Genomic DNA, 26819 nt, shown 5'->3' with positions numbered 1-26819 from the left:
CCCGCCCGGCCGCGATCCCGGCGTACGGCGGCGGCCGGCGGGGGCCGCGCCGGGAGGCGCCCCGGAGACCGCGGTGGCCCCGGAAGGGACGCGCGAAGCGGGCAAAGCTCCACACCCCCCCCTGCCCCCCCATTACCAGCCTCCCCCGGCACCCCCGAGCAGACTTTGCAGCGCTTTATTTTAACGAAAAAACAGAGCGCGGCGAGCAAACTGCTGCTCCGCGCAGGGCAAGAGAAATGGGTTTTTAATAGGCAAGGTCGGCGTGCTTGGCAGCCGGCCACCGCGGCCGGGGAAATAAACAAACAGAGGAGCTGCAACTTCAGGTCGGAGCAGAAGTTGCGCTCCCGGCGAGATGAGCCCGCGGCATGGCCCGCGGGGCGAGCGAGCAGCCCCGGACCGCGGAGAGCATCGCCGGCCCCTGACCCCTCACCTCGCCCCCGCGGCCCCGGGACCGGAGCGGGGCCGGGGCAGGCAAGCCCCGAGCGGTGCCAGGCGCAGCGCCGGCGGGCTGGCAGCGGGCGGAGGGCAGATGGCCACCCTTGTTTATCGCGTTCCGGCGGTGCTGCACGCCGAACCGGCGCTGTGCGGCACGGCCGGTCCCGGGGCGGCAGCAGGAAGGGAGAGGTGGAGGGAGCGGGAGCGGAGCCTCCCGATCGCGAAGCGGCAACACGGCGTCTGCCGGAGGATTTGCAGGCGTGCCCGGGGGTTCCCGCTCCCTCCAGCGCCGGGGCTCGGCCGTGTCGGCCCCGCCGGCCACACCGCGGGGGCGCCGCGCTCCCGCTCTGGCGGCGCGTTCCGGGCTCGGTGCCGAGCGAACACTCTCGGCTGCCGCGCATCAGCCTCCCCGCTGCCTCCCGCCGCCGCCTCGCTCACTCCCGGCTCTGCAGGCGGCAGGGCAGAGCTGATCCCGCAGCTCCTCCAGCGGCACTGGCCCCCGAGTGGCCTTCACGTCTTCCCCGAGGAACGGGCTCGGGCAGGGAATGGGGGGCCGGGGGTCCGCTCCTCCGATCGCACTTCCCGAGCCTTTCTGCAACGTCGGCCGCCGCAGGCCCACACGGAGGGAGAGCGGCCCCCGCCTGAGCAGGGCTTGTGCAGCCCCTCTGCTCCGGAGGGCTCGGAGGGTACATCACTCTTGCATCCAGTCGCTAACAGGGCCAAAAAAGCCTCAACGCTCTCGGGGTGAGGAAGGGACTCTGCCTGCCCTCAGCAGAGGAGGACGAAAGGAGCTGTGTCAGGAGCGAAGTCCAAGCCTGGGGGAGCTGGACGAGAGCTCGAGAAGAGGCCGGCAACACTCGCCCCGGCGGTCACAGACCTTTCTTTCCCGGCTTGGCGGTGGCAGGAGACGACCTCTCGCCGCTGCCATGGTTCCCAGCGCAGCACGGCCCGAGCTGGGGCCTCGGCACGCCCGAGGAAGAAACGGGAGCGAGCCGCGCCCCTCGAGTTCCCACGGAGCCGCGGCCTGGGCTCCCAGGGGGGCTACAAGGCCACCATCATCTCTCAGCCACATCACGGCAGAGGGAGAACCCCCTCGGTGCCGCCACCCCACGCCACTCCTGGCAGCTGGAGACAACCGGGGCTGCCACCGGGACGGGCACCGGGCACCGGGCAGGGCGGCGGCCGCTGCCAGCGGCGCTCCCGCTGCTCACCGCCCGGGCAGCTGCTCTGCAGACGGCTCCCAAGGACTCCTGCAAGGGCTGAGATGGGTCACGGGGAATAGCTGAATAGTGCGATAGGCCGGGCTAAGCGCGGCAGGGAGAGCGGGGACCGGCCAGGGTGGAGGAAAGGGAGAGGTGCAAAGGCCCGGGGTGAGGGGGTGACAGGCAGAGCCACCAGCCTGCAAAATGCTGAGCTGGCAGCATGCCGAGGAGCCGGGGAGCACTGCGGTCCCGACAGCCAGGGGAAGGGGACATGAAGGAGCAGCGTGAATGGGGTAAAGACTGTTCCTCACAGACCTGGTGTGACCCATCGTTTAAAAAATCTGGCTTCCCCTTCTAGTGCCAGGGTGTACCTGCAGGGTAGTCCCTGCCTTTCTGTCTCTCGTCCCATTATTCCACTACAGTCGAATCCTTCTGTTGTGACCTACAGCAGCGCTCTGATTTATTTTTAATGCGTTCCGATTCCTGTTCCGTTGTCAAGAGATGCATTGAGATTCATTTTCCATCCCCTGTTTTTCATACTTCTGTTCTGCTGGAGGGACCCGCCAATAGAGTTTAATTCGATTTGATATGATTTAATGAACACCTTTATCTTTTGTTTTTAGCAGAAGGATAAATAATACAACCGCATTCAGCTTTTGCTAAATCAGACATGTTTCCCACCAAAATCCTATCTGGTGACACACACTCACTGTAACATTTCATTAACAACCTCCCTGATTTATTGATTTTTAATATTTGTATTAAATGTTGTGTAAAATTGAACTCAGGCGTTAGAAGAGATTGTGCACGTCACAAGACATGACTCCTACTTAATTGTTATTTTTTTTTTCGGCCCTGGAACAACAGTTGGAAAGAGGCCAGCAGGAGGGAAAAAAAATTAAAAATAAATTATAAAGGGCAGTGCCCGGGAGAGCGTGGGGGAGCTGGAGAGAAAGCGCAGCCCTGAGGGAGACAGAGAGGGAGGGAGGGAGGGAGGGAGGGCGGCAGGGCCTGGCCGACGCTCTGCCGAGCCCCCCAGGCCCCTCGGGGGCCGCCCCCTCCCGCCCCAGCGCCCGCGGCCGGAGCGGCCACCCGGCTCCCACTGCTTCCCCCGCTCTCCCAGCTCGCCCGTTCCGTATCGCCTCCCTCCCTCCTGCTCCATATGGTTTCTCCCCTCCTCCTCCTCCTCCTCTTCTCCCCCCTCCATGCTGTCTCCGTGACGCTCCCCACTCCACGCTACTTCTCCATTTCCCGGGGGAGCGTTTCCCCGCAGAGCGGCCCAGCCCGGCCGCAGTGTCAGAGGGGCTCAGCCGGGCCAGCGTGCAGCGTGGAGGGACGAGAGGAACAGCAGGGGAACCTGGGGGTCAGGAGAGGGCCGTGAGGAGGGGTGGCAGCCAAAACTCCCGGCCAAAATGTTTCCCGGGTGTGTGGTAGAGGAGCTTAAAGAAGTTCATCTCCCCCACACTCCCCTTCTTCTTGTTTTCTTTTTCTCTCCTCCCCTTCTCTCCCCCCACACCCTCACCCCCCGGCCGCCACCAGGAATACGAGGCATTCAGAGATCAACATAATTCACCTGCATCAAAAAAAACCTCACGAGCTATAAACTAGCGGCTGATCCTCCGCTTAGACTAGTGTTTAGCCGTTCATGCATCATGAGTGTCAAATAAATGCCTGATTGAGGCCCTCAGCGGAGGAATTAGCTTTCCTTGTGCTGGAAATGCATAATAGAGAAAGTGCTGAGGCATCCTCCCCGGAGTTAGCTCGGGCTCCGCTCCCCGCTCTCCTCGTTTCGGGAGTTTTCCCTCCCTCATTCCGGGTCCGTCCCCCTCCCCACCCTCCAGCCCCCCCTTATCGCTCTCCCTTATCAGCACGCCCAGCTGGCCAGAGGCGAGGGAAGCCCTCCGGTGTGTCCCGGGCCGAGGGGGCCGGCCGAGGGCGACAGGAGCAGCCGAGCATCGCTGCTGTGGCCCGGGGCCCCGGCGCTGCCCCGCGGGGAGCGCAGCCTCGCCCGCCCGAGGGCGGAGACGTGGGCGGAGGGAGCGGGGAGCGGCGGGGGGGACCCTTCAGCGAGCTCCTTGTCGCTTGGCCGCTCTTCCGCGCCGGGGGCCTCATCCTGCCGGCGGCTACGACCCGGCCCCGACGTTTGGTGGCGAAGGGGGCGGGGGGGTGAGGCTGGCGAAGCGCTCAGCTCCGCCGCCCCGGCCGCCCTCCGCAGCTCCTGCCCGAGCGGGTCCCGAGCCCCTCCGGGCAGGGCAGGGCAGGCGGCCGAGGCACACAGGGGTTAACCGCGCCGCGGCCGGGAGGAGCACTTAAAGAGCACGGGCTTGCAGATGCTTTTCAGGCCTCGATGTCTACCGTTTTAAATTAAAAAAATGCACCCGGCCCGACCATGCACCAGTGACCTGCAATTTCCCCTTCTTTTCAAACTGAAATATGGCCAAACTATCTTCAAGTTAACTTAGGGGCTGGGGACGGGGGTGGGGGAGGTGGGAATGGGGGGGGGGGGGAGGAGGAAATCGCTCTGGGTTGAGATCTCTGTGTCAAGTTTCATCCCCTCCTGACATGTCTGGCTCCGTGCCAAAGTCCTGAAAATGGAAAATTGGGGAAGGGCGGGCTGTGAGGGGTGGGTGGAGGAGCAGGGGGGGTGGGGGAGCGGGCCAGAGCTCTCGGCGGAGCGGCAGTAGCGAGAGGCTCCGGCCAAGAGGGATGCATGAACGAGCCCGTGTGAGCGGAGCGCGGCGGCATCTTCCGCCATCCATTCCGCCGCCCAGGCGCGTGGAAAGCCGCCGGCCGCTGCCATTGTTACCGGCGGGCGATGCGGGGACCGGAGCCGCCGCTCCGGCGAGAGATAAATAGCCCCTGACAGCGCCTCTTCGCACCCACAGCTCGGCGGATCGGATTCGGTGGACGGCCGCAGGTCTGTGTCGCTCCCTTTCGCGGGAGTTCCTTTAAATCACGGCTCCACTCCCCCCTCAGCTCTCCCGGGGGATGTTCCCGACCGTCCCCCTCGCAGCAGCCCTGCCGCCCTCCCCTGCTCGCTCCCCCTCCCGCAAGCGGCGGCGGCCCCGGCTCGGCCCGGCGCGGAGCTCCGCAGGGGGAGGGGGAAAACTCCCTGGTGAAACACTTTCGGCACGCTGCGACTTTGCCAGGAGGGGTCTTGGCGTCGGATCTTTTGTCTTGGGGACTTCGGCTTCGTGCCCCGGAGTGGCTGGCGGCTCTCCCGGGAAGAGACTCTGGGCAAAGCGCCGGGGAGTCCCGGGCAGCCGCCGCGGGCAGCCGTGCCCCGGGCCCCCGCTGCCAGCGCCCGGCCGGCATGTCTGCAGGCTCGCCCGCCTCCCGGCTCTCCTCTCCCGCCGCAGGCACCGAGGGGCTGGGACTGGGACCTGCCCTCCGGAGCCCCGTCCCCCGCCCCGCGACGCCCACGGGTGGTGACCGTGACCGTGTCCCCACGCGGGGGCTTGGGGGGGCGTGTGTCCCTCGCCATCCCGGCAACAGGAGCAGGGCACAGCTCCGGTAGCCAGGGCGCTCCTTTCCAGCTGCTGCCCTCCCCTGCGCCCGGCGGCCGGGAGCGAGCGCTCCGGAGCCCCTGGCACCTCTGGGCTGCCTTCCCCGGGGACACCGGGCAGTGCCACATCACACGCGGCTGCGAGCGGCTCGGCGTGAGGCGAGCCTGCACTTTATTATTTTCCATCGTCACTTTCCTCCCCCGCGCCCCAGCCGGAGACGAGCCGGTGTGCGTGTGTGCAAGACGAGGTTATCGCCAGCTCGAGTCACTATTTCCAGGCCGACTGCCGCGGGAGTCTCTCCCAGGTGGAGCCGGTGTGGGCGGCCGGTGCCCGGGGAGACAAAGGCCGGAGTTCCCGGTGCCACCGGAGCCCTGCTGCGCCGACAAGTGCGGGCCCGACCGGTCCCGGTGCGGGGGGGCTCTGCCGGGACCGCGGGGTGCTGCCGCCGCCCCGGGCAGCGCGGACTGGGTTTTCCGAGTTACATTTGTTACATTTCCGAGTTATATTTTCAGTTCTACGGAATCTACTTTTAGGCGATTGTTTTCCCTTTCCACTTGTTTGTCTCCTGCTAGCCTCGTAAACTGCCTCATGATTTATTACCTAGGCTAAGTGCTTAATTTGTGAATATGAAACAGATTAAAAGGAGATCGGCGTATTTTAGCAGTCAGGCCAGAGCAAAGCCCGGCAGCTGTTTCGAGTTTGTAGGCATCTCCAGCCTCGTGTAAGCAGCCCGGTCTGCGAGTGATCAAGGGGGTATCCCCGGGCTCTCTCCGAGAGGCCCCACCGCCGCTGGCTCCCCGTGCGTGCTGCTGGAGCCCGGGCCGCCACGGGATGGCCGCTGCGGGCTTTTTCGGGGGGGGGGGGGGACAATGAGTGATGCCGTCCGTCAAAGAGAAACCCGTGGCTCTGGGATTCAGGAGCGGCTGCGTCCCCGCCACAGGCGGGCTCTGCCGGCGGAGGGCCCGGCAGGCACGCAGGGGGTTAACGACGGCTCTGCCCTCTCCTTCAAAGGACTCACTCGAGATAGAGTAAATACGGTCGGGGCGGGGGGGGGTGTGTGTGTGTGTGTGTGCCGCTCGGGCCACATGATGCAAAAGTAAGACAAGCACACTCCGGAGAACAAAGGCTTCCTACCCCCTTCCTCCCCCTCCCCCCCCAAATCTGCCTTAATTCTGCAAGTAAACTTGAGCAGCTATAAAACAAAGGCGAACGATGAAAGTTATAGCCAAGGGACAATCAAAATAAATACCTTTGATGCAGTCCAAGCACGCACTTGGTATTTTCTGGAGCTCCCTGCTACCCCCAGGCAGCCGGGATGTGGACGGCTCTTCCTAGGACAGGGGTGACTCGCACGGCGGGGTTTTGGCTCGGTTTGGTGCAGGCCACGTTCCTCAGCCCAGAAAACTGCCCTGGGCGAGGCAGGCAAGGCAGGAAGGGGCCGTGCCGTCGGGGCTGGGGCAGGGGATGGCAGCAGCGGGACAGGGCTCCTCCGGGCGTCCCCGCGGGGCCGAGAGAGGCGCCGGCTCCCCGAGGAGGATGTGGGGCTGGGAGCGGTGTCGGAGCTGTGCCCCTGCCCCCCGGGAGCCCCACGGGAGCCAGGCCAGGGCGATTTGTCCCCCGGCTCGGTGATGGCCCCGGCCCCAGGTCATGCAAGTGACACCTCCTGCTCCCGACTGCCTTGTGCTTGCAGAGCTGGCCAGCTGCCTTCAGGCTCGTCACCAGCACCCTGGAGCGATTCCCATCCCACGGACCTCTGCCTTCTCCCTGCTCCCCTCCACCCCCGGCCTTTGGAGGACGTTTTAACGCGTGAGGGATGGCAGAGGAAGTGGAGGGGCACAGCAGCAGGCAGCTGCCTGTGCAGCCCCACAAGCAGAGGTGCTGCTGCTGAGCCCAAAAGTCAGAGAGAGACAAAGTCTGTAACCTGCCCTGTACCCCTGAGCACCGCTTAAGGAGCAGGAGCAAGAGCACTGTGCCACTCCTGCTGGAGCACAGCAGAGAGGACTGGCTGGGAGGTAAATAAATGATTCATGTGCCCTTGCTGCACCTGAGCAGTTGCTCTTGTCCTCCAGAAGTGGCTGGTGTTGGCACAGTAGAAGGTGCAGGAAATGGGGATGGACTCTGGGCAGACCATGGGGAAGAGGTGTGGTGTGGCACATGCCTGGACAGGCTGAGCCCTGGTCTGCCTGGGAGCAGGAGAGGAGCAAAAGATGATGCATATGGCATTCAGAAATGATCCCTCTGTGTGTGTGTGTGTGTGGAGTTGTCAGAGTAACTCTTGTCTGGGGAAAACTGAATATAAACCGTGGTTGGGAAGCAGTCCTGTAGGTACATATGAATGAGGCTTGGGGATACCCTCTTCCCTGGCAAGGAAGCACCTGAAAGAAGAGTGCAAGAATGAGACAACAGCAGATAGGTGTGTGTCAATACAACTCTTTCAGGCTGTCTTGAAACAAAGTCCTTCTTTGGTATTTGGGACAAGGTTTGTGGCAAACCAACACTAAAGCTCATTTCCCAGGGGCCTGATGGGGTTTGGGTGTAGTTGATTGGTCCCTGCCTTGTGAGGGGAGAGATATTGCACAGGTGTTATATACCACCACCCTTTCTAGCCCCGAGCCTTGCTGTTCACTGTCTGAAGGCAGGACTGAAACTTTTGAGCAACCTGAAGAGCAGTAGGCAAAAATAGCCCCAGGGTCTCTACATCTCCCTGTAGGTTCTGCATGGAGCTGCTCTCTGACTAGGAACATCCAGCATTTTAGAAGGGAGAGAAAACACAGGCTTGTGTCATGGTGGTAACATACATCCCTTTTCAAGCAGTATGCTTGAATCAAGAAGCTGGAAAACCAGACAGCAGCAATGAAAAAGGAAAACAATCCTTTCCAACTTGTTGGCTTGGCCTTTGCAGTCATCCCTACCTCAGGGAGGGCTGTGGTCACAGTGTTAAGCCTTGGTTATGCAGCTGAAATTCACCATGCTGAAAGTCACCTGGTCCCTTGAGCGCTCTTGTGAAGCACTCCAAGGTCCCATAGAAAATGGTTTGTGTGTACTTGAAACGATGTGGATTTGCTTCCAACAGCACATTATGCCACTCACAGCCTGATCCTGTCTGGCTTTCACTGAATTCATGCCTGGATGGATCTAAGTCCCAGCATCTCAGACCAAGGTGATTCCAACAGTCTTCCCACTGCAGTCCCCTTGCAGCTCCAAAGGCAATTTTAAATCCCCTTGGAAGTGCTGTTACATGGTGATGGCTAAGCCTCAGAAACAAAGCAGTGGAGAACATTGCTAAAGCAGAATGGGCAAACCCCAGGGGCTTGGAGCAGTTGGTTGGTATACACCAAAAGGTGTGAAAGCTTCTTCAGTGTGGAACACAGGTGTACCCCAGGCCCCTCTTCCATCCTCAGCCCTTTGCTGCCTGTTGTAATTCTGCAAGAAGTAGCAGCCTGCAGGCCTTCTTGCAGCCAGGCTTACACCTTTGATGTTCTCCCAGTTACAGTTTGTCAAGTCTTGTCTCTCTTTTTCACTGTTTTGACATCTCACCACCCTCAGAACACTTGTGAGAAGGGGAAAAACGGTTTTAAAAGTCCTGTCATTGAAAGTTCTCAAAGACCACTACATGACCACCTAAATGATGCCTTCATATTCTTAGAAACCCTGTTTATGCTGCCTCTCTTGTTTCTTTGGGGTAGACTCTGCCTTGCATCATCTAATATACTGTTCCTATTATCAAAATATAACACTGTAAGGAGAGGTTTTGGACTAGGGTAAGGCTCAGGACACACAGAGATAAATAGGGGGATCAAGATATGCTAAATTTGAATAGTATTTTATCTTTCCAGCTTCACAAATGTTGTGTTATGTGCCAGGAACTTTAGGGTGCTGCACACTCTGTAGACACAGAGGACAGATTGCTCCTGCCTGCCCTAAAAATAGAAGAAAAACTGTAAAGTCTGTAGAGGCAGATGACCACGAGTGCTGTGCTGGTGGTGCAGGGAGGCAGGTGAGCTCCTGGGCTCAGTCATGGGCTCCTTTGCCATGTCTCACCAAGGCCACCACTCCCAAAGTCTGTGTCCTGTGGTTAGAAGGGAACAGTGTGTGTTTGTGTGTGTGTGCTCATGTGAATGTAATTTTGTTTCCACATAATGTGGATTATCTTTCTTTTGGCAGCAAATCTGTTCAGGGGCTTAGATAAAAAAGATAAATCCTGCAGCCGTTCCCTCCCTGGGAAAGGGCATGTCTTCCATCACTTTCTCTGCTCCCTCTTCTGAGCTATCCCCAAACACACTTTTCCTAGCTCAGCATCTGACATCACCCTGACAGCCTGCTCTCTCTCAGCACAGGAATGGGGGGAAATGCATGGAATAAGGCACAGCAGGTGAGATGTTGCTTGGATGAATGGGAAGAGAGAGGAACTGGGGTACAGGGGGTAGAAGGATCCCCCAGCAGCATTGCCCCAGATGGTGCTGATGTGAGGGTGACACTCCCACAGCTTCTCAGGAAACTCTCCTGGCAGGGAGATCAGGTGTGCCATGGGTGCAGGACACCTAATGGTCTCCCTTCTTTGGAACCCTGGTAGAGCTGCTTGGCTTGGTGTGAGGACAACCTTGTCAGGAAAGAGAGCTCCATTGATTTAAATGCAAAATTACCCTCCTGCAGTTCTAATTTCCCAGGCGAGGGCCATACAGGCTCTGAAAACATGAGAGTTGTTGATGTATTGGTTCAATTAATTTTTAAAATAAGTTTGAATGCCATTTGTTTCAAATTTGATAGGAAAGCACCATAGATTTTTGCAAGCAGAGAGCGAGGTGAGCGTGGATGGGGTGTGTATTTTGCATGGCCTTGAAAACAGGGCTCAAACGATGCATTCATTCAGTAGCAGACCTCTGCACAGGGATAAGTGAGGCCCATGGTGAAAGAAAAAGACCTGAACATCTGTATTTGCTAAGTGGCACCGGCAGCAGCCAGCCAGCTCACAGAGAAGGGCAGACAAACGGGTGTGGGGCCCAGCTGAGACTGCTGGGTCCCTGGTGCTTTTAAAAGGAAATAATAGCTGCTGGGGGAACCCTTTCTGGTGGCCTTGGCTCCCGTGACCCCCCTCTGATGTAGGATATTTAAACAAGAAAATGTCAACATTGGTTTTTACACAGACAGCCTCGTCCTGCTCTCCATGAGAATCACTGGCAAAGCCCTAAGAGAGCTGCAGGGGAGCAGACCCCAAAAGAGTCGCTCAGACCCAAACACTGTTGGCTGCAGCCTGGCAAGAAGCAAGTGCAGGTTGTCATGAGTGGCTGGGTGATGTGTGCAGGTAAATTGGACAGAAGAGAAGCAATCCCATCCTGCAGTGTGCAGTGCCTCAAAGCTGCAGGTCGGATGCTTTGAATGATTATTGCTTTTTAAAATTATAAATTGCGTTTTTGTACAGCGAGCAAGGAAAATGTGCTGCTTACTAGAATTAAGTGCAACTGAAGGATGTTTTGTTATAACAAAGGTGACTTCTCTGTGCTCCCCTTTTCACAGTTGGGTCTAATGGAGAGGTTGATCTGAACCCGATGGCTCCCTAGCAGTGGTTCTGGAAAGGAGTAATGCCCATTGTATGAGAGGATATCCATAAACTGGGCCATCAGTGTGTCCTCTGATATATGTGTCCTCTGAGGCAGGAAAGTGTAAGTCAGAGGAAGAGAGGGCAACTGTGTCTGACTCATAGTAAAACGAGGGCACGTGGAAAGTACAAACGAAGGGAGGGCTGCTACTAGTAGGATTTGAAGGCTGTGCTATGTGTCATGGGAAATATAATTTAAGCTCATGGATAATTTATGATTAAAGGGGCAGATGTGGTGCAACTGCATGGTGCAAAACGTGAGATGGGGCATAAGCATAAAAGAAACTTAACCCTTGATCCTGTGCTGTCCCTGTCTTGTGTTGGTTTATGCAGGCTGGGCCTTGACAGGTGTTGCAGTAGCAGCCTCTAGGTTCTCTAATGTAATGTGAACTTCATCACAGATCACCTTAGCATAAAAAGTGTAATTACTCTGGCTATAGGCTCTGCCACCACATTCCCAGAGGTGGTGGCAGAATAAGTGGCATGCAAGTCCCTTCAGCACCTCTGTGCAAATGCAGAATCATTCCTACATGGGGACCAGCTTCCCTGGGCAGGTCACAGCTGCTTTCCCACTGGGAGGTGACCCTGGTGCAGGCCCACTAAGCTCACCCAGTCTCCAGCATGTGCCATGACCTCTGCTAGGGCACAGAGCTCAGTGAGGACAGCCTGGCAAACCAAGTGAGCTCCAAGATGCCAGTCTGATTGCCCTTGGTAGGAAAAGCACCTTTGGTCTGATGTGTGACCATGACCAACCCGAATCTCCAGCAGGAACCATGAAAAAAGACCTATAATTTGGGAGGAAAATAAATAAAGGAGTGTTGCTCAGGTGTGACTCCTGCTAGGAAGCACAGAGATAGTGTATGAAGCTGAGGCTCAGCCATTCCCTAGAATGTGTCTGCCCTATGTGATATTCTGCTTTTGAGGGTACAAATAATATGAAAAGAGATCGTTGGGTCAGAATATTTCATCCTTGCTGTACAAAGCCCAGCACAATGCAATCCCAGTTACTGCTGAGGCTTTTGGGAGCCTGTCTCACCCAAATAATCCAGGGCATTTTGGCTTCAGCTCAGGCCACCTCTCATGCAGAACAGAGTCCAGGCTTGCAGCACCTGATGCAGTGTCACTCACAGTCTTACTATGCTCAATGTCCATTTTTTGGAGCAGATGTTCATGAGAAGGAAAGATAAATCCTGCAGCCGTTCCCTCCCTGGGAAAGGGCATGTCTTCCATCACTTTCTCTGCTCCTTCTTCTGAGTGATCCCCAAACACACTTTTTCCTAGCTTTAACCTGGGCAATGGGCTGAGGTGTGAGAGCAGACTCTTTGACATGGTTGAAAAAGCCTTCATGGAATGTCTCTGTGAGCTACCTGGGGAGGGGTGTCCCAAAACCGAGCCCCATCACTGGGGCACTGAAAAGACTGAATTACCCTGAGTCTTGGAGCAACTTAATGAGGGCTTTGGTACTGCAAGAGAGGAACAGGGAAAAGAGGGAATGGTGTAGTCAAGCTGTGCCCATGCTTCTCTGTCAATGTACGTCCAGGGCTAGTGCCATTGTGAGAATATCCAACAGTTGCTTCTTACAGACAAAAGAAAAAAAATATGAAGCCCCACTGAAGGCTAGGGCTGATGGAGGACTGAAAAAGCCCCAGCCAGAAAATCTAAGCTAGCTCTGCACTTTGGTCAAGCTATGCTCAGCACTGTGATTTTGATGAACAACACTAGTCTGCATGAAGACAGGTGACTTTTTAAATGGGGTTTTAATAAAGTCAGTATTGCTAAAGCTATCTATAAAAGTAATCTGCATAGGGTTTTAAACAAGTAAACTTAATTATGCCATTAGTGCTTCCGACATGAATGGGGCTGTGCTGCAATACTTGTGTCCGGCTCTGTTGTGGTGTTTGCATGTTAAAAGTGCATTGGCAAATTAATATGGGATCAGAAGAGAGCTGGAAGAGTGATTCAAGGTCTGGGAATCACATCCTATTGCAAAAGACTAAAGAAATCCCATCTATTAATTTATCCAAGAGGAGGGCTATGAGTTGGTTTGATCATAGTCTTTAAGTGCCCTAAGTGTCTCTATGGGGAGATTTCTGATAGTCAAGATCTCTTTAATGTGGCAGACAAAGGCATAATGAGATCCTATGTTGGAAAATGAAGCTCTATGAATTCTGAGCAGAAATAGGTACTTTTTAGGAAAAAAACAGAGACATAACCACTGGAACAACTGAGGCAAGCAGTGGTTTTTCCTGTTACTTAAAAGTCTTCAGAGCAAGATTGGATGCCAAGTTAAAAGCTCAGGCAGAATTTATGGGTCTGATACAAGAACGTCTGGCTGAAATTCACTGGCCCATGATATGTGGCAGGTCAGACCAGCTGATCATAACAGCCCGTTCTTGGTTTAAAAAATCTATGAATTAGGTATTTCCAGTCCCCTGAGTCCTGATATTACTGGAGGTCTCAAAGGAATGCATTATAAGCTGTCATCATTTAATTGTAAGCAAGCAGGGGCATTGCCTTTTTCTTTTTTTTTATTAATAAACTTATTTTCCAAGAGCTTGTTAGGCACTGGAGTTAAGCAGCTGTTAACAAACATGACAACATTTTAGAAACAGTTCAAATAATTCTCCTTCTCCCGTTTCCTCAGCTTTGTTTTGCAGCAGCACAATTTCATTCATGCCACATCTACCAGTGCTTCTCTAGATGAAATAGCAAATTCCAGCAAAATGAAAAATGCAACCTCCATACTTAGGGTGGGCTCCTTACACCGTGTCCTCTTTCATGTGCATCCCTTAGTCCCACAGATACATTGCAGGGTTTCTCTCAGCACCGTGTATGAGCAGAGCAGGGAAGAAGTCCATCTGTTTTCTGGTGCAGGCCCCTCAGATAGGAGGATTCAGGTAGGAATCCATTGTCTGTCACGGGAGTGCTTGGCCTCCAGAGCTCCTGGTTTGTCTGAGTAAATGGCAGAGAATGAGAAGAAGGTATTAAGGAGAGACCTGGTATTCCTGAAATTATGCAAGCTATTAACCTCCTTGAGGTTTCATAAAATGGCCTCCGGCAAATGGTCAGAATGTTTTTCTTACGGAGGAGTAGTTTTCAAGACAGCATAAACTTTCTTAATATCCTTTCAAAGGGGAAAAAAAAAAAGAAAATAAGAGAAGAGAGAAAATAAGATAACAGAAAATCCCAGCCACGGCTCCTGGGAGTCTTGAAAATCATATCCACGGTTGCGTAGACATTCTAAACCTCTGATACATTCAGTGCCTCGTTAGCCTCAGTTATCAAAACTGAAACGAGAGGTGGTGAGGAGCGCAGCAGAAGATGGAGTTTAAAGTCGCTCCAGGACTGCTCTCCCGTCGACGGGAGCCCTCAGCCGCCTCCCTCGGCCCGCGCCCCCGAGCCCCGCGGCGTTTGATGAGCCGGCAGTGAGTCAGGGGGACGGGGCTCCCCCGCCGCTCGGCCGGGCCGGGGCCGCCGCCGCTGCTCGGCTCCCGGGGCGCGGGCGCGGAGGTCGGCGGGGAGCCGAGCAGCGGGGGGAAAGGTGAACCCGGAGCCGAGCGGGGCACAAACCCATTAGTCGCACATAACTTGGGAAGACGCTTGGCCTCGCCATGACAACCGGCGGCCCGGGCTGCTCCCACGTCCCGCCGCCTCCCCCGGGAGCCCCTTTCCGTCCTCTTTCCCGGCGCTTGGGGAATGCGGGGCTGGAGAGACGCGCCCGGTGCGGGTAACAAAAGGGAATGAAAGGAGCTCTGTAGCTCACTTTACACGTCCGAGAGGCATTTTCATGCCCCATAATGAGAAGGGATCATTCCGAGGAAGTTCAGATCAAAGGGGAGAGCGTCCGGGGCATTTGCATAATTGCCGGATTTCGGAGCACGGGCTGCAACCTGGGCACCTCACCGGGGGCTGCCCCTCGCTCGCCCAGGAGCGCCGGACAGAGGGGAGGTCGCAGCCCGTGCTCCCGCGGGGACAGAAGAGAGGCCTGCCCCGGGAACGAGACACGGAGGCGGCCGGGCCCCGAGCGGGGTGCTGGGGCACGGCTGCGGTGCCCGACGGCAGGAAACCCTCGGGGGCTCCGGAGGGTGCGAACCCTCCGGTGCGCGGGCAAGCGGTGCCCGGGTCCCTGGGGGCTGCTGCCGTTGTGGAGGTGATGCCGCTGGGGATCGACTCCCGGCTCCCACCCGGCGACATCTGCGGCGCCGAGCCAGCACGCTGCCTCCCCGGTGGCTGCCGAGTGGCTCCCGGCCCGGCGGCTCGCACCGCCAGCAGCGAGCGGGGATAAAGGGATTAAACGGCACGCTCGTTCCGCCGGGCGGGGGCGGGGGGGGGCTTGGCCGGCTCCAGGCTCCCGTTCCCCCCGAACGCCTCCCCCGGCCCCGCGGCACTGCCCCCGGCCGGCCCCGGCAGCGGGGAGGCACCGGGCGCGCCCGCGGCCGCTCATTGTTCCCGTAACCGAGCGGGGCCGCCGCCGGCGCCCGCGGTGCTCGGGGCGACGGGGTTCGCCGCTGCTGCTACCGGGAAGGGGATGCCCGGGGACACCCTTTTCAGCCATTTTAAAACAGCAAAGCTAGCGTCTCGCTGCGGGTGCCCCGCTCCCCCCACCTCTCTTGGGAGCCCGTTCTACGATCCTGACGGAGATGCGGGGGTTCCCCCCGGCCTGAAGTCAGCACCACCCGCATACGCCCCGCACCTGCGGGCCCCGGGCGAAACTCCACCCTGCGGGGACACCGCGCTCTTCCTGAGCCCGGTCCTGGGGATGTGGCCAGTCCTGGCCCCTGCTCCCGCCTCCGGGCAGCCAACTCCCGTTCCAGCCCCAAACCGGGATGCGGCCGGACGCTTTCCCAGCTCTGGCTTGGGCTGCTGCCAGCCCCAGGACGGGCTGCAACCTCCCCACGGGAATCGCGGCTTCTCCCTGCACGGCCGGGCCGGGGCGGGCTGGCGGGGCGCCAGGGAGGTGAGGTTAGCCTCGGAGCTGGCTGGCGGATGGCATGTTATTGTGAGAAGCGAAAAGCGAGCGGGGAAGGCAAATAGGAGCATGGCACCGTATAGGCTCGCCACGTGACCGAAATGTGTTTATCTCGCCCCGGAGAAGCCGGGCTGCCTGCGGAGGCCAACCCTGCCTTCATGGCACAGGCACAACTCCCGTGGCCGCGGACGGTTCTGGGCCCTGCGAGAGACCACTTCTGTTTGCTTTTGCTGTCGCCTCGGCTCTTATCATTTGCCTTGTCATTCATCATCAGCCTCTCCCGGGCTCCCTCCCCCTTGCTCCCCCCCACCGTCTCCCCCAGGGTCAGTCGGGAAAAAACTGAGAATCCATCTGAGGAGTGAGACGCGGGAAGAAGGGTTGGATGGTGATGTGGCTGGGTGGAGGGTGTGTGTGTGTGTAAAAGCAGCTGCATGCAGAACAAAGGTGCTGGAGGGTGGCTTTTGGTGCTGGAGCAGAACCTCGGAAATGGGAGATTTCCGTTCGCAAGACTCCGCTTGCACAGTTTCTGTCCTGCCCTTGAACTGACAAGTGTGTATCTGCATTGCAACCAGAAAGTAAATCACACCGAGCCTGGCTCGGGGAGGGCGCGCACGACGCCTCAGTCTGTTGCTAAGTGCGAAAAAGTGGAAGATCTCAGCTCCCCAGCGCAGCCCCGCTTCTCCGACATAGTATTTACTTTGGGCGCCCGGCGAAACGCGCTCAGTGTTTATTACGGCGAGCGCCGGGGCAAGCTCGCATTTGCGTGATTAGGAGCAAGCGGAGGAGCGGCCGTGGCGCGGAATATCAAAGCGAGACCGCCTTGGCAGGGCTCCCAGGCAGGGCTTTACTGGCACCCGCGGGATTCCGCGGGGCAGGGCGAGCGCGGCCCAGGCGGCGGCGGCTGCCGCTCCCCGCTCGCCGCCGCCGGGGCACGGGGGGAGCCGGCGGCGCTTCGCGGGAGGCCGGGAGCGAACGTCGTTCGTGCCCCGGGACCCGCGCTAACGAGGCGCATTGGCCGGGCCGGGCCGGGCTCTGCCCGCCGCCCCGGCGCTTCCCGGCCCCAGGCGCGGCCAGCCGGCCGGTAATCTCATTAGCGCCGTCGCGTTTGGGGAGCAAAGCGCCCGGCGTCCCCGCCCGGCCTCGGGAGAGCAGACAAAGGTCTGCGAAGCAAGGCCCTGCGGCCGTGCCACGCCGGCCGGCCCTGTTAATGTTCAATCGGGAGCCGGAGAGCGCTGCCTCTCCGTGCCGGGGGGGCGCCGACCCCCGCCCGCCGCTGCCGGGCAGCCCGCGACGAGGCCGGTCCAACGCAGCCTTGCCCCGCCGGGATATTTTCTCCCTGGAAGTTATGCTAAAATAACATTTGTGTGCACGTTAATGATTTATTTATGTGGCTAATAACGCTCACATTCTCGCTGATATTTGTCTAGGCGAAGGACCAGCTGCGAAATGCCCCGCAGCTGTAGCCAGAGCTAGAACAGAGTGCCTTGGAACCAGAAATCAATGCTCCTGAAATGAACAAGTGGACAACTTATTAGGCTCAGTCACTCCACACGCCGTCCCCTGATAACGAATAGATGAAGTAGACGCCAGAGAAGGGACATGCCGGGGAGGGCTGCACGTGCCTGCTCCTTCCCAGAGTGGCTGGGTGACACCGCGGGGCACAGCCAGCCGCACGGACATCCCCGGGCAGGACAGGGGCCGTGACAGGGCCCTCGCGGGCTGCCTAGGGTTAGATGGCGATAAGTACAGCGAACGCCCGGGAGAACGGCTTCGGGGGTCACCGATAAAGGTGTCCGGTTTCCCTGCTGCTCCAGAGAGCACAACCGACAGGTTCAGCGAGATCACGTAGTCGTGGCTTCTCTGCCTGGAAACAGTCACGCTAATTTTGCATTTTTACCATCCACAGGGAGGAAAAATACCTGTCGTCCCGCAATGCAAATCCTTACGCAAATAGATCTGCGGGTGCACGGGGAGCTGCTGGCAGCCTGACCTGCCAGCCGACAGTCGCTGGCCCCGAGTTTAGAGGTGCTGGCCAGCAGCGGCACGCCCCGAAAGCACATGGGATCTTGAAGACTCCCTGTAAGTCCCTCGGAACTTGCTGCAGCCTCAGAAAAGTCCGAGAAAGAGTCTGCGGTTAATCTCCGAGGCCTTCATACATCCCTGGCGAGCAGCGCCCCAGCGCTAAGTGCAATTAACATAACAGACACTAAAATAGGAGAGCGGCGCTGAATTTAATTTGCAGGCTTAGGGAAAAAAAATGAAAAAGGAAAAAAAAAAAAAACTTAGCACTTAGAGCGGTCTGGTGATGAACGCAAGAAGTGATGGGGAAGGCGGCAGAGTAGCCCTCCTGCCTCGGAGGGGGCCGCGGCCAGTTCCGTGGACCCCCTCCGGGAGCCGGGACCACCCTGGTGCGCGCAGGTTTCTAGGCAGGTAAACTCCGACGGAGCTGCCTCCCGCTGCATCGCTCCAGCGCCGCTCGCCCCCTCGGCCAGCGCTCCCGTGGCCACCAGGTCACCCGCAGCGCGACCAGGTCGCCGGCGCGGGCAGTCACCTCCCAGAGCCTCCCCGCTGCCCGCCCCGACACCCACGCACCGAGATCCGGCTCACTTTGCTGCCCCCGCCGCCCCTGGGGACAGGGAGGACATGGATGGGGGGCAGAAGCGACGGGATAACCCCCTCCCCGCTTGTCCTTCGCCCCCTCCCCCCCGGCTCCTGCAAACTGCCGCTGAAGTTCACAAAAGAGCGAGACATAAAGAGATCGAGGTTTCCGAGAAAAGGGAGAGGCGAAAATAGCGAGGTAAAGAAAAAAGGAAAAGAAAAAAAATCGTCGCAACAGAGGGACCCACCGACCGGCTGGGAAGCTGGTGGTATCCGGCCGGGAGAGAGGGGGGGAAGGAAGGAGCAAAGAGGGCTTTAAAAAACTGGAAGGCAAAAGCTGTTGGGGAGGAAGTGTAAACCGAGAGGGAGGCTGGGGGAGGGGAGAGAGCGCCATCTTTTCATGTCACAGTCACAGAGACAGCGCTGGGCTCGGCCACAGTGTCTCGGTTTCTTTTTAACAGCGGAAAACGTGCGATTAGCAGGCAGACGGGCGGAGACTAGCAGCCCTGCGCGCACACAGCCCGCAGCTCTGTCTCCGCGCCGTGTAATCCCAGCGCTCAGCCCTTCTGCACCCCCTCATTAAAAACCCGGAGATTTCCTCCTCCTCCTCCGCTCTCCGAGGAAAACAACGCCTGCCACCGCCTGAACCCTGGCAGCGCCGCCCGCCCCGCACCGTCCGCCCGGAGGCCGCCCAGGGGCCCCGCGCTCCCCGGCGCCCTGCACGCCGAGCTGCGCTCCCCGGCACTCGGCCCCCGCTTCCTCTCGGGAGGCTGATTCTGGCCCCCCCATCGCAAAGGGCCGCCCCCGATGGGACGCACAGCGGGGGCTGGGGGGGTGTGGGGAAAGCTGGCTACAGTCCCCTCTACCCCCCGTTTCCCGTCCCCAGGGGCTGCCGCTCCCCCGCTCCCAGGGCGGCTGCTCGTTTCCCCCCCACGCCCTCCCTTTATCCATCCCGAGGGCGAGGGTGGGGTGCGCCGAGCCGGAGCTCCCCGCACTGGGGCCGGCGGCGGGGAGCAGCGCCGAGATCGCCCGGGAGCCGGCGATCCCGCGGTGGAGCCGGGCACCGCCGCCCACGGCCCCATGAACAGCGCTTTATTCCGCAGCGCTCAAACCCCTCATTGTGTTTGGCAGAATCACCTGCCTCCTCCGGAGCCGAGCGATTAATTTAATGCGATACAGAGTGCGCTCCCTCCCGGCCCCTCCTCAGCGGGGAGATCTCCGCTGGGCGCTCCGCGCCGCGGAGGAGGGGCACGGCACGGCACGGCACGGCAAAGCGGGCTGGCATCCTCCGAGCACCGGCTCTCCCGGCGGCGCCCGGGGAAACATTCCCCGCCCGGTAGCGGCGGAGCGTCAGCTCCAATCGGAGTCGCACACAAGCATCCGCCGCGCAGACCTGCTCGGTGCCCGGGGGGGCTGCGAGGCGGGCGGGGGCCGAGCCGTGCCTGGCCAGGGGATTTGATGGGTCGTTGGCTGCGCCTGGGGAAAGGCGGGCGGGCGGGGGGGGCGCTTGGCTGCGCCTAGCGATGGGGGATTTGAGAGGAAAGGGGAGGGGGGCTGAGCTCGGTGGAGGGGGTGCTGACTGCCGCGACTGCCGGGGACGGCGGCTGTTATTATTGTTATTACTGTTATTGTTATTTTTAGGGGGCGGTGGTGGTGGGAGCGAGGGGGGGGTAGGGCTGTCCGCGCTCGGCGGGGGGCGACGTGGTTGGGGGGCCGCCGGCTGCGCCCGCGGAGGGGGCATGAGGTGAGGGCGGTGGGAGGGAGAAGCGTCTCCTCTGTTTCTAATAAAGGAAACGACTTTTATTGAACGATAAATGCAGGGGAACGAAAGTCGTGTGGGTGCGCCTGGTGGGGGCGATTGATTTGGCAGGGGAGGGGTGGCGGCTGCCCGTGCCGGCGCGGGCTCTTTGGGGCGGGAGGGGCCGCCTGGCCTCGGCTGCTCCTGCTCGGGAGGGAGCACGGGGAGGGGGCGTTGGCCGCCCCGGTGAAAGGGGACGAGGGCTGCCCCTGTTCGTAGGGGGGGGGATGGAGCGGGGGAGTGCGGGATGCTCGCGGTGGGGGGTCCGGCGGGAAGGGGACGTGGGCCATGGGGTGGTGCCGCCTGCCCCTCTCGGGCAGGGGGGGCTGAGGGGGAGGTGTCGGCTGCGCCTTGCCAGTTGGGATTTGATAGGGGCGGTAGGAGACACGTCTCCTGTTTCTAATAAAGGAATCGGCTTTTATTGAAGGATAAATGCAGAGAACCAAAGTCGTGTGGGCTGCAGCCGCCGAGCTTCGTTAGCTGCCGATGTGACGGTGAAGATAAAACGCTCCACAATAACTCGAGCGCGAACAGCGCCGAGGATGGGGACGCGCATTCCCCGATGGCCTTGGCCTCCCAGGCCCCTCAGCCCCGGCCCCCTCGGCCCCGGCCCGGCGGCGGAAGGTGCCCGGGGAGCCTGAGACCGTGTTAACGGCTCGGCCTTGGGACTTCGCCAAGTTTCTCTGACTTAGGGGAACTCTGGGGATGAGTAATCGCGCCAGCCTAGGGTTTGGGAGGGAGTTTTTTTTCGCTCGCTCGCTCTCTCGCTCTCTTCTTTTTTCCCCTTGTCATCAGCTGCTGACCCACTCACTTCGAGAGCACGGCACCGACGGGTTTCTGAGAACGGCGGCGGGAGCAGATCGGGGGTGTGGCGAGCCTGGGGAAGCCCCCCCCCCCCCATAGTCTTGGCTCTCCGCCGAGCCACCCCTGCTCTGCTCCGGCCCTGAGCACGTTGGGGCAGCGCGGGGTCGCTGCTATCGTGTTTCCCCTGGGGTGCCCTCGATGTGTCTTTGCCGGGGGACAAGGGTACGCACACAGGCCCACGCCACACACGCTCCGCTGCCTCGCGTGGAGGTTTCCCTGGGCAGCGAGGAAGCGGCGCTGCCGCTTCTTGCCCTCGGGAAAGGGTCGGGAAGCCTTTTCTACTCTACATCTCGATTTATCGCAGGTGGCGACGGCTCAAGGACGGGAGGGGGAAACTCCGGGCTCAGGGGGAGGCCTCCGGGGACTGGGAAGCAGCGCGGAACCCCGGCCGTGGCAGGCGCGCCGGGCCGGGGCGGAACAGCGCCCGCATCCTGCCCGCGGGGCTCGGGGCGGGCGCGGCGGGGCCTTGCCCGGTGCCGCAGAGGGCAGGGCCACCGCCGTGTGCACCGGGCACCCTGCCCGCACACGGCCTCCGCCTGTGCCTGCCGGGCAGCGGGGGCGGCCGAGAGGCTCCGGATCAGAACCGACCCGACGCCGGGCACGTCCCGCCCACAGCGGATCCTGCAAGGGGGACAGGCCGGGGGGGTGGGGGGAGTGTCGCCGTCGGGGGTGCTGCGGACAAACGAACCGGGCAAGGCAGCCCGGCTCTCGCTTGGCCTCAGCCTGCGGGGCTTTCCCTAGCCCGGGTCTCTGCCCATTCTACGGGCAGCGAGGGGCCGGGTCCCCCGCCTGCGATGGGGACGGCGAGCGGGCACGGCCAGAGAGCGGCGGGGAGCCACTAATCTCGGCGCCTGACAGGTTTCGGTCCTCTGATTACCTGCGTGATTTGGCTTCCGAGAGGCGCTCTATGAAGCGGCTGCTGCCCTTGTTTGGGTACCGTGATGGTGGGGGGGAGGGCGCGGGGGAACGACGATGTAGAGAGATGAAGTGAGGACGGGGTTTTAAATGGCACTTCTGAACGGAAAATACTTTTATTTTCCTTTGGATTTTTGAAGCTGTTTTCGAAATGAACATTTTCCGAGATAAGAGGTGACCGATCAGAATCGCTGGGGGGAGGTTGTAAGCAGACGTTTTGCCCCAGCTTACTGTTATCTTATCTTTCACACTTGCAGGGCGAAAAAGTGGCTTATCTTTATACCCACCCCCCTCTCGCCTTAATTGCTAAAAACACTGTGAAGTGTTAAGTACAGGACTGAAGAATCTCTCCTCGTGTCTGCCATGCGAGTGAAGGGGCGGGAAGGTGGGGGGGGGGGATGTCCGATTTTTAAAATTAGGGGCTTTTCTCTGGAAAGGTACACACATGTACGCACGGAGAGCCCCTCCCTGCCTCCGCTCTGCTGCTGCTTTGATGTTGCAGGCTCTCATTTCATATGTATGCACCCCAACGAGCTACCCGCCGCTGCCGGGCTTCCAGCCGGGGCGCAAATCCCGCTCGGCACGCCGGCGAGCCCGGGGGCCGCGCCGCGGGGCGCGGGCGCGGAGGGCGGCAGAGGCCTCCGCTGTCACCTCTGGGGCGGAGTGAATAACCCCAGTGTTTATGAACCCGGGCTCGGAATTGGTATTCAGCGCCGAGCCACCGTCTCCTCGCTCTCTCTCCCCACCCCCTTCGAAACAAAACACAACACAAAAACAAAACCAGAAGGAGGACGGAGGTGATTCATCGACTGTATCCAATTATTAACATACAAGCTGTAGTCTGCACAAACACACCTTCAAACCATGGCGGTTCCCCCGGCCGCCGCCGTATTATGTTTAAACTCGGGAGCATGGTGGCTTCTGTTCCTCCGCCAAGTCACCGCTCGCTACCGCTCCTCCCCAGGCCGCCGAGGGACGGGGACGGGCCGCAGTCCGCGCCTCCCGGGGCTCAGGGACCCCCACCGGGAAAAGGGCTCGTAGCCTCCAGCTCCCGCGCATCGCCTTCAAAGGCGAAGGCTCAACCTCGAACGCGTCGCTTTCCGCCGGGCCGGGGTTTTGTCTGGCTCCCGTTCCCGTTCGCCCCCCGAGCCCTGCACGCCGCCCTCCCGCCGAGCCCCACCGCTGCCCCCCGCTGGGATGGGGGGAGGCGAGCAGAGCGACAACCTCGCCGGCGCTATTTTTACTCCTCTCCAGACTTGTGCGGCGCACGCCCCCTCCCCTGCAGGGCCTTGCCTAGCGGCTGCATCTCTCCGCTCTCAGGAGCGGCCGGGGCCGCCCGCCTTTCACCTCCGCCCGCCCCGCCGGCCCCACCGCCGGCCCGGCCCAGCCCCCGCGCCCGGGGCAGCGCCCGCAGCGGCCCGAGGGGACAGGGCGGGGGCGGGGGACACGCACACGGGCGCGCCGCAAGCAGACAAAATGGCCGTGGTATGCAAGTGGGAGAGGTGGAGGGGGCAGCTCGCAGCCAGCCTGCCCTCCTCTTGCAGCTGGGCTGCCGCCCCCCTTCCCCACCCCGGGCCCGGGCCGCGCATCGAAGCCCGGTGGGCTCCGCGCTGCGAGCTCTGAGCTCTGCCCGGGCCCGGCGAGAGCTTCCCCCGGCCGCGGTGCGGCAGGCCGAGCTCCCCGGCTGGGGGCAGGCCGATAGTGCGAGTGTTTGTCTGTGTGTCCCTGTCGTGCTGTCCCCTCCGGGCGCCGAGCGGGGACCGCAGGATCGCGGACATCTCCGCTGTTTGGTGGAGCGGGGAAGGGGTGCGGAGAGAAGCAAACGCAACCGAAGCGATTTGTCATTCGCCTTTGTAAGAAAGATAGCGGCGCTTAGTCCGTGAACCGAGCGCGTTTCGGGCTCTTCTGGGGAGACGGAAAGAAAATTATGGATCTCCTGTCAACGGAGTAGCCCTGAACTACGAAGTAAAATTATAGTACTTCTGCTATGCAAAATCCCTTTGATTGCACGGGGAGTTTGCATGGCCGTGTTACAATATACTGACGCCGTGTCAGGTCTGAAAGCGCTGCAGACCCTGTATAACGCCAATTGAGGCTTGTCTTGTTTTGTTATTCAGATTCCTACACTTCCATTAAAAACAGCCTTACAATAACCAATGATAAAGGTCTGATTTAAGACACACTCAACCAGGGCAATTCAGAGCTTAGGACAGTGATCTGTTATTTATAGGCTTTTCCTAGCACTCATCACCAGGCTGTCTGAGCACCTCGCTCGCATTAATTCATTTTACCTTCGCAGCGCACATCTCCCCTCTGTCTCATTTCCCGTGCCCGAAGGACTCAGGTGCTCCGGTTGCCGTTTGGGGAGCGGGCCGTGGAAGGGCCAGGGCCCGGCCTCGCCACTCCTGCACTTTAACCCTCAACTTTCTGAGGTGCGCGGGCCGGGGGCGCGGGGAAGCCTCCAATTAGAGGCGGCGCTGGAGGTAAATGAGAGCCGGCATAAAGCCATCCCACTTGGAAGCCTCCTGCGAGAAGCCTATTCTGCCATTAACAATGGATTTGTCTTTACGAGGAGGTTAAGTACTTAGCATTATCGGAGCAGCCGTTTTTGCGAGCGCATCCTCGCCCCGCTTCTCGGCGGCTGCAACAGCAGCGACAGAGCGGAGCCCCCCTCCCCTCCCGGGGAGAGAGCAGTGTGCAGCGGCCTGACCCGGGGGTCAGCTCCCTCCGGGGCGTGTGGGAGGGGGAGAGGCCGCCCGGTAATCCGCAAGGCAAGAGCATGCTTTGAATTTTCCGGGGTTAGCTCGGCGGTGCCCGGCGGAGCCGCGCTGGGGAAGGCGGCGGGGCGCGCAGCCGGCCGGGGCAGGCCGCGGGAGGAGCGAACTGAAGCCCCAATGTCTTCTCGCCGGGAGCCGCCAGCCTCCCGCTGCAAAGCTCGGGGACCCGGGGAACAAAAAAGGCACAGAGGCGAACAAGCGCGGGTCTGTTCCTCCCTACCACGAAGGAAGCTGCGTTCACAAAGAAAGTTTACGGTTAAAAATAAAAGCGGAGCAAGTTTACCCCGAGATAACTTTTAAGTCATTAGTGAAAAACAAAAAAACCCAACCACCCCTGCCCCAAGGATCCAGCCCCAGGCTGTAGGCACACAGTTGTGATCTGGACTTCGCAGCCAGGGGGAAGGGAAGCGGGCGACTTTTGTGATGCAAGTGCGGGCCGCTGGCACCGCAGATCCAGACCTGTGGGGAGAGACAAAGCCCAGATCAATGAAGCCGGGAAGCTGCGGCCACCTCGCCAGGAAACGCGCTAGTTCTGCTTTCATATAGAAAGAAGCAATTTTAATGAGGTTTTCCTAGGAAAGGGAAAAAAAATCCAACAGAGGCCTCCCCTCCAGCTGTGTGCCTGTAACTCACGTGTGTTCAATCTAATAACTTTTAATGTCTAGCCCTAAAACATCTTTATAAAAAATAGCTTTACAGCGTAATAGGCCAGGTGTCCTTCTGCTTGTTACTGGAGATTAAAAAAACGTGTGGGAGTCTTTTCAGATGCGTGGCCCGCCGCACCAGGATCAAACCCGGCTGCTACTCGGGCAGTGCTCCCCGTCGGCCAGCACGGTGGGACCGCTGCCCGTTCCCCATCCTCGGCGGCTTCCAGGGCTCCCCTGCGAGGAAGCTGAGCGGTGCGGCTGCCGTTTCGGGTTTCATTCAGATGGTGGATATTTCACTTCTGCTTTGAGACGGGCGAGTTTTTTTTAAGAGACGCAGTGAAACTCCAAAGCCCGTGATGGCAGTTTCATGAAATGCCAACCCTCTGGCCATGACCCGGCTGCGTGTGTGTATGTGTGGGGTGTGTGTGCTTTTCTCTGGACTCTGTGTCCTTTTCCCGTGCATTGGGCGACCCCCACTTAATTTTTTTTTTTCCCCAGACGTAGTATATCTTCTCTATTAAACGCTTCTGGATTTGGAAGAGGGGGAGCTTTAGTAGGGACAACTTCGGAGAACTCTCATTTTCCCATGTTCAGATAAGCAGCGGCGCAGAGCAGGCAGGCAGCCCGGGCCGTCCTGCTCTGGCGTTGAATTCCCATCGCCCTGCTTGCTGCTCCGGCGCCCTCGGTGAGGGAAGCTTTTGCAGCTCAGAGCGTCTCTTCAGCCTTTTCGCGCAGGGTCCTGAACGAAGCGATTAAAAATCCCCCCTGGGGCAAACTGTCCGCGTTAATCGCCTGGCGTTTGGCTGGCAGTCGCTCCCACACGGAGCGGCGGCGAGAAGGGCTCGATGCGGCGCCGGCGGCGCTGAGGTGGCAGAACTCCCGTTCCCCGGGAAGGCGCCGGGAGGTGCGGGGGAGCAGAGGGGCCGAAAGCCCGCCTGGCCCTGGGGCCGGGGCCGCCCCGGGAGCTTCCACGCCGCGGGGTCTGCGGGACCAAACCTGGGAGTATCAGCGGGGATGGGCGTTATGAACCTGAAATTTACGAGTCGAGCTCGCTGAGCCAAAAGTTGCCTTGCCAAAGTAAATAGATGCAGCCGATAACTACCAACCCGGAGATTAAAGGGCTCCACGATCCGGGCAGAAATCTTAAAGCAAGCCCTAGAAATGCCAGCGAGGGAAACGGCCCTTCAGTCGTGACCCCACCCCGGGTTGCCACACTGCTCACACCGGGTAAAAAGCGCGTTAAGGGCTGCCAAAGCCGGATCAGGCGAAAACGCGCTTTAATAAGGTCCCCCTCGGCCCCCCCGCCCCCCGCAATGCAGACGTTGACAAACGAGTGGCTTTTTTTTTCCATCCCGATTCAGAGCTCAGAGAAGCGGACCGGGGGGAAGCGCGGAAATCAGCGCGGCCGAGCCGCGGACCACGCGAAGTTGGGGGCGGCGGGTGGCACCCAGAGAGGGGCCCCGCCATCGGGGGGGCGACACACCCCCCCTCCGCGAGTGTGAGAGGCCGCGG

At 59.7% G+C, this 26819-nt stretch overlaps 1 protein-coding gene across 1 annotated transcript; it reads left to right on the top strand.

Annotated features, from left to right (window-relative positions):
* The first annotated feature begins 352 nt into the window (after nt 1–352).
* Nucleotides 353–6953, top strand: LOC136571422 (collagen alpha-1(I) chain-like). The gene is made up of 6 exons (XM_066571798.1): nt 353–1121; nt 3506–3778; nt 4523–4554; nt 4787–5550; nt 5919–6171; nt 6834–6953. Exons 1-6 carry the CDS (start codon nt 353–355, stop codon nt 6951–6953), a joined length of 2211 nt encoding a protein of 736 aa, XP_066427895.1.
* The last annotated feature ends 19866 nt before the right edge of the window (nt 6954–26819 follow it).

The sequence above is a fragment of the Molothrus aeneus genome, chromosome 2, assembly GCF_037042795.1.
Source record: "Molothrus aeneus isolate 106 chromosome 2, BPBGC_Maene_1.0, whole genome shotgun sequence".
In the NCBI taxonomy this organism is placed as follows: domain Eukaryota; kingdom Metazoa; phylum Chordata; class Aves; order Passeriformes; family Icteridae; genus Molothrus; species Molothrus aeneus.
This window is presented reverse-complemented; position numbering and strand designations above follow the sequence as displayed.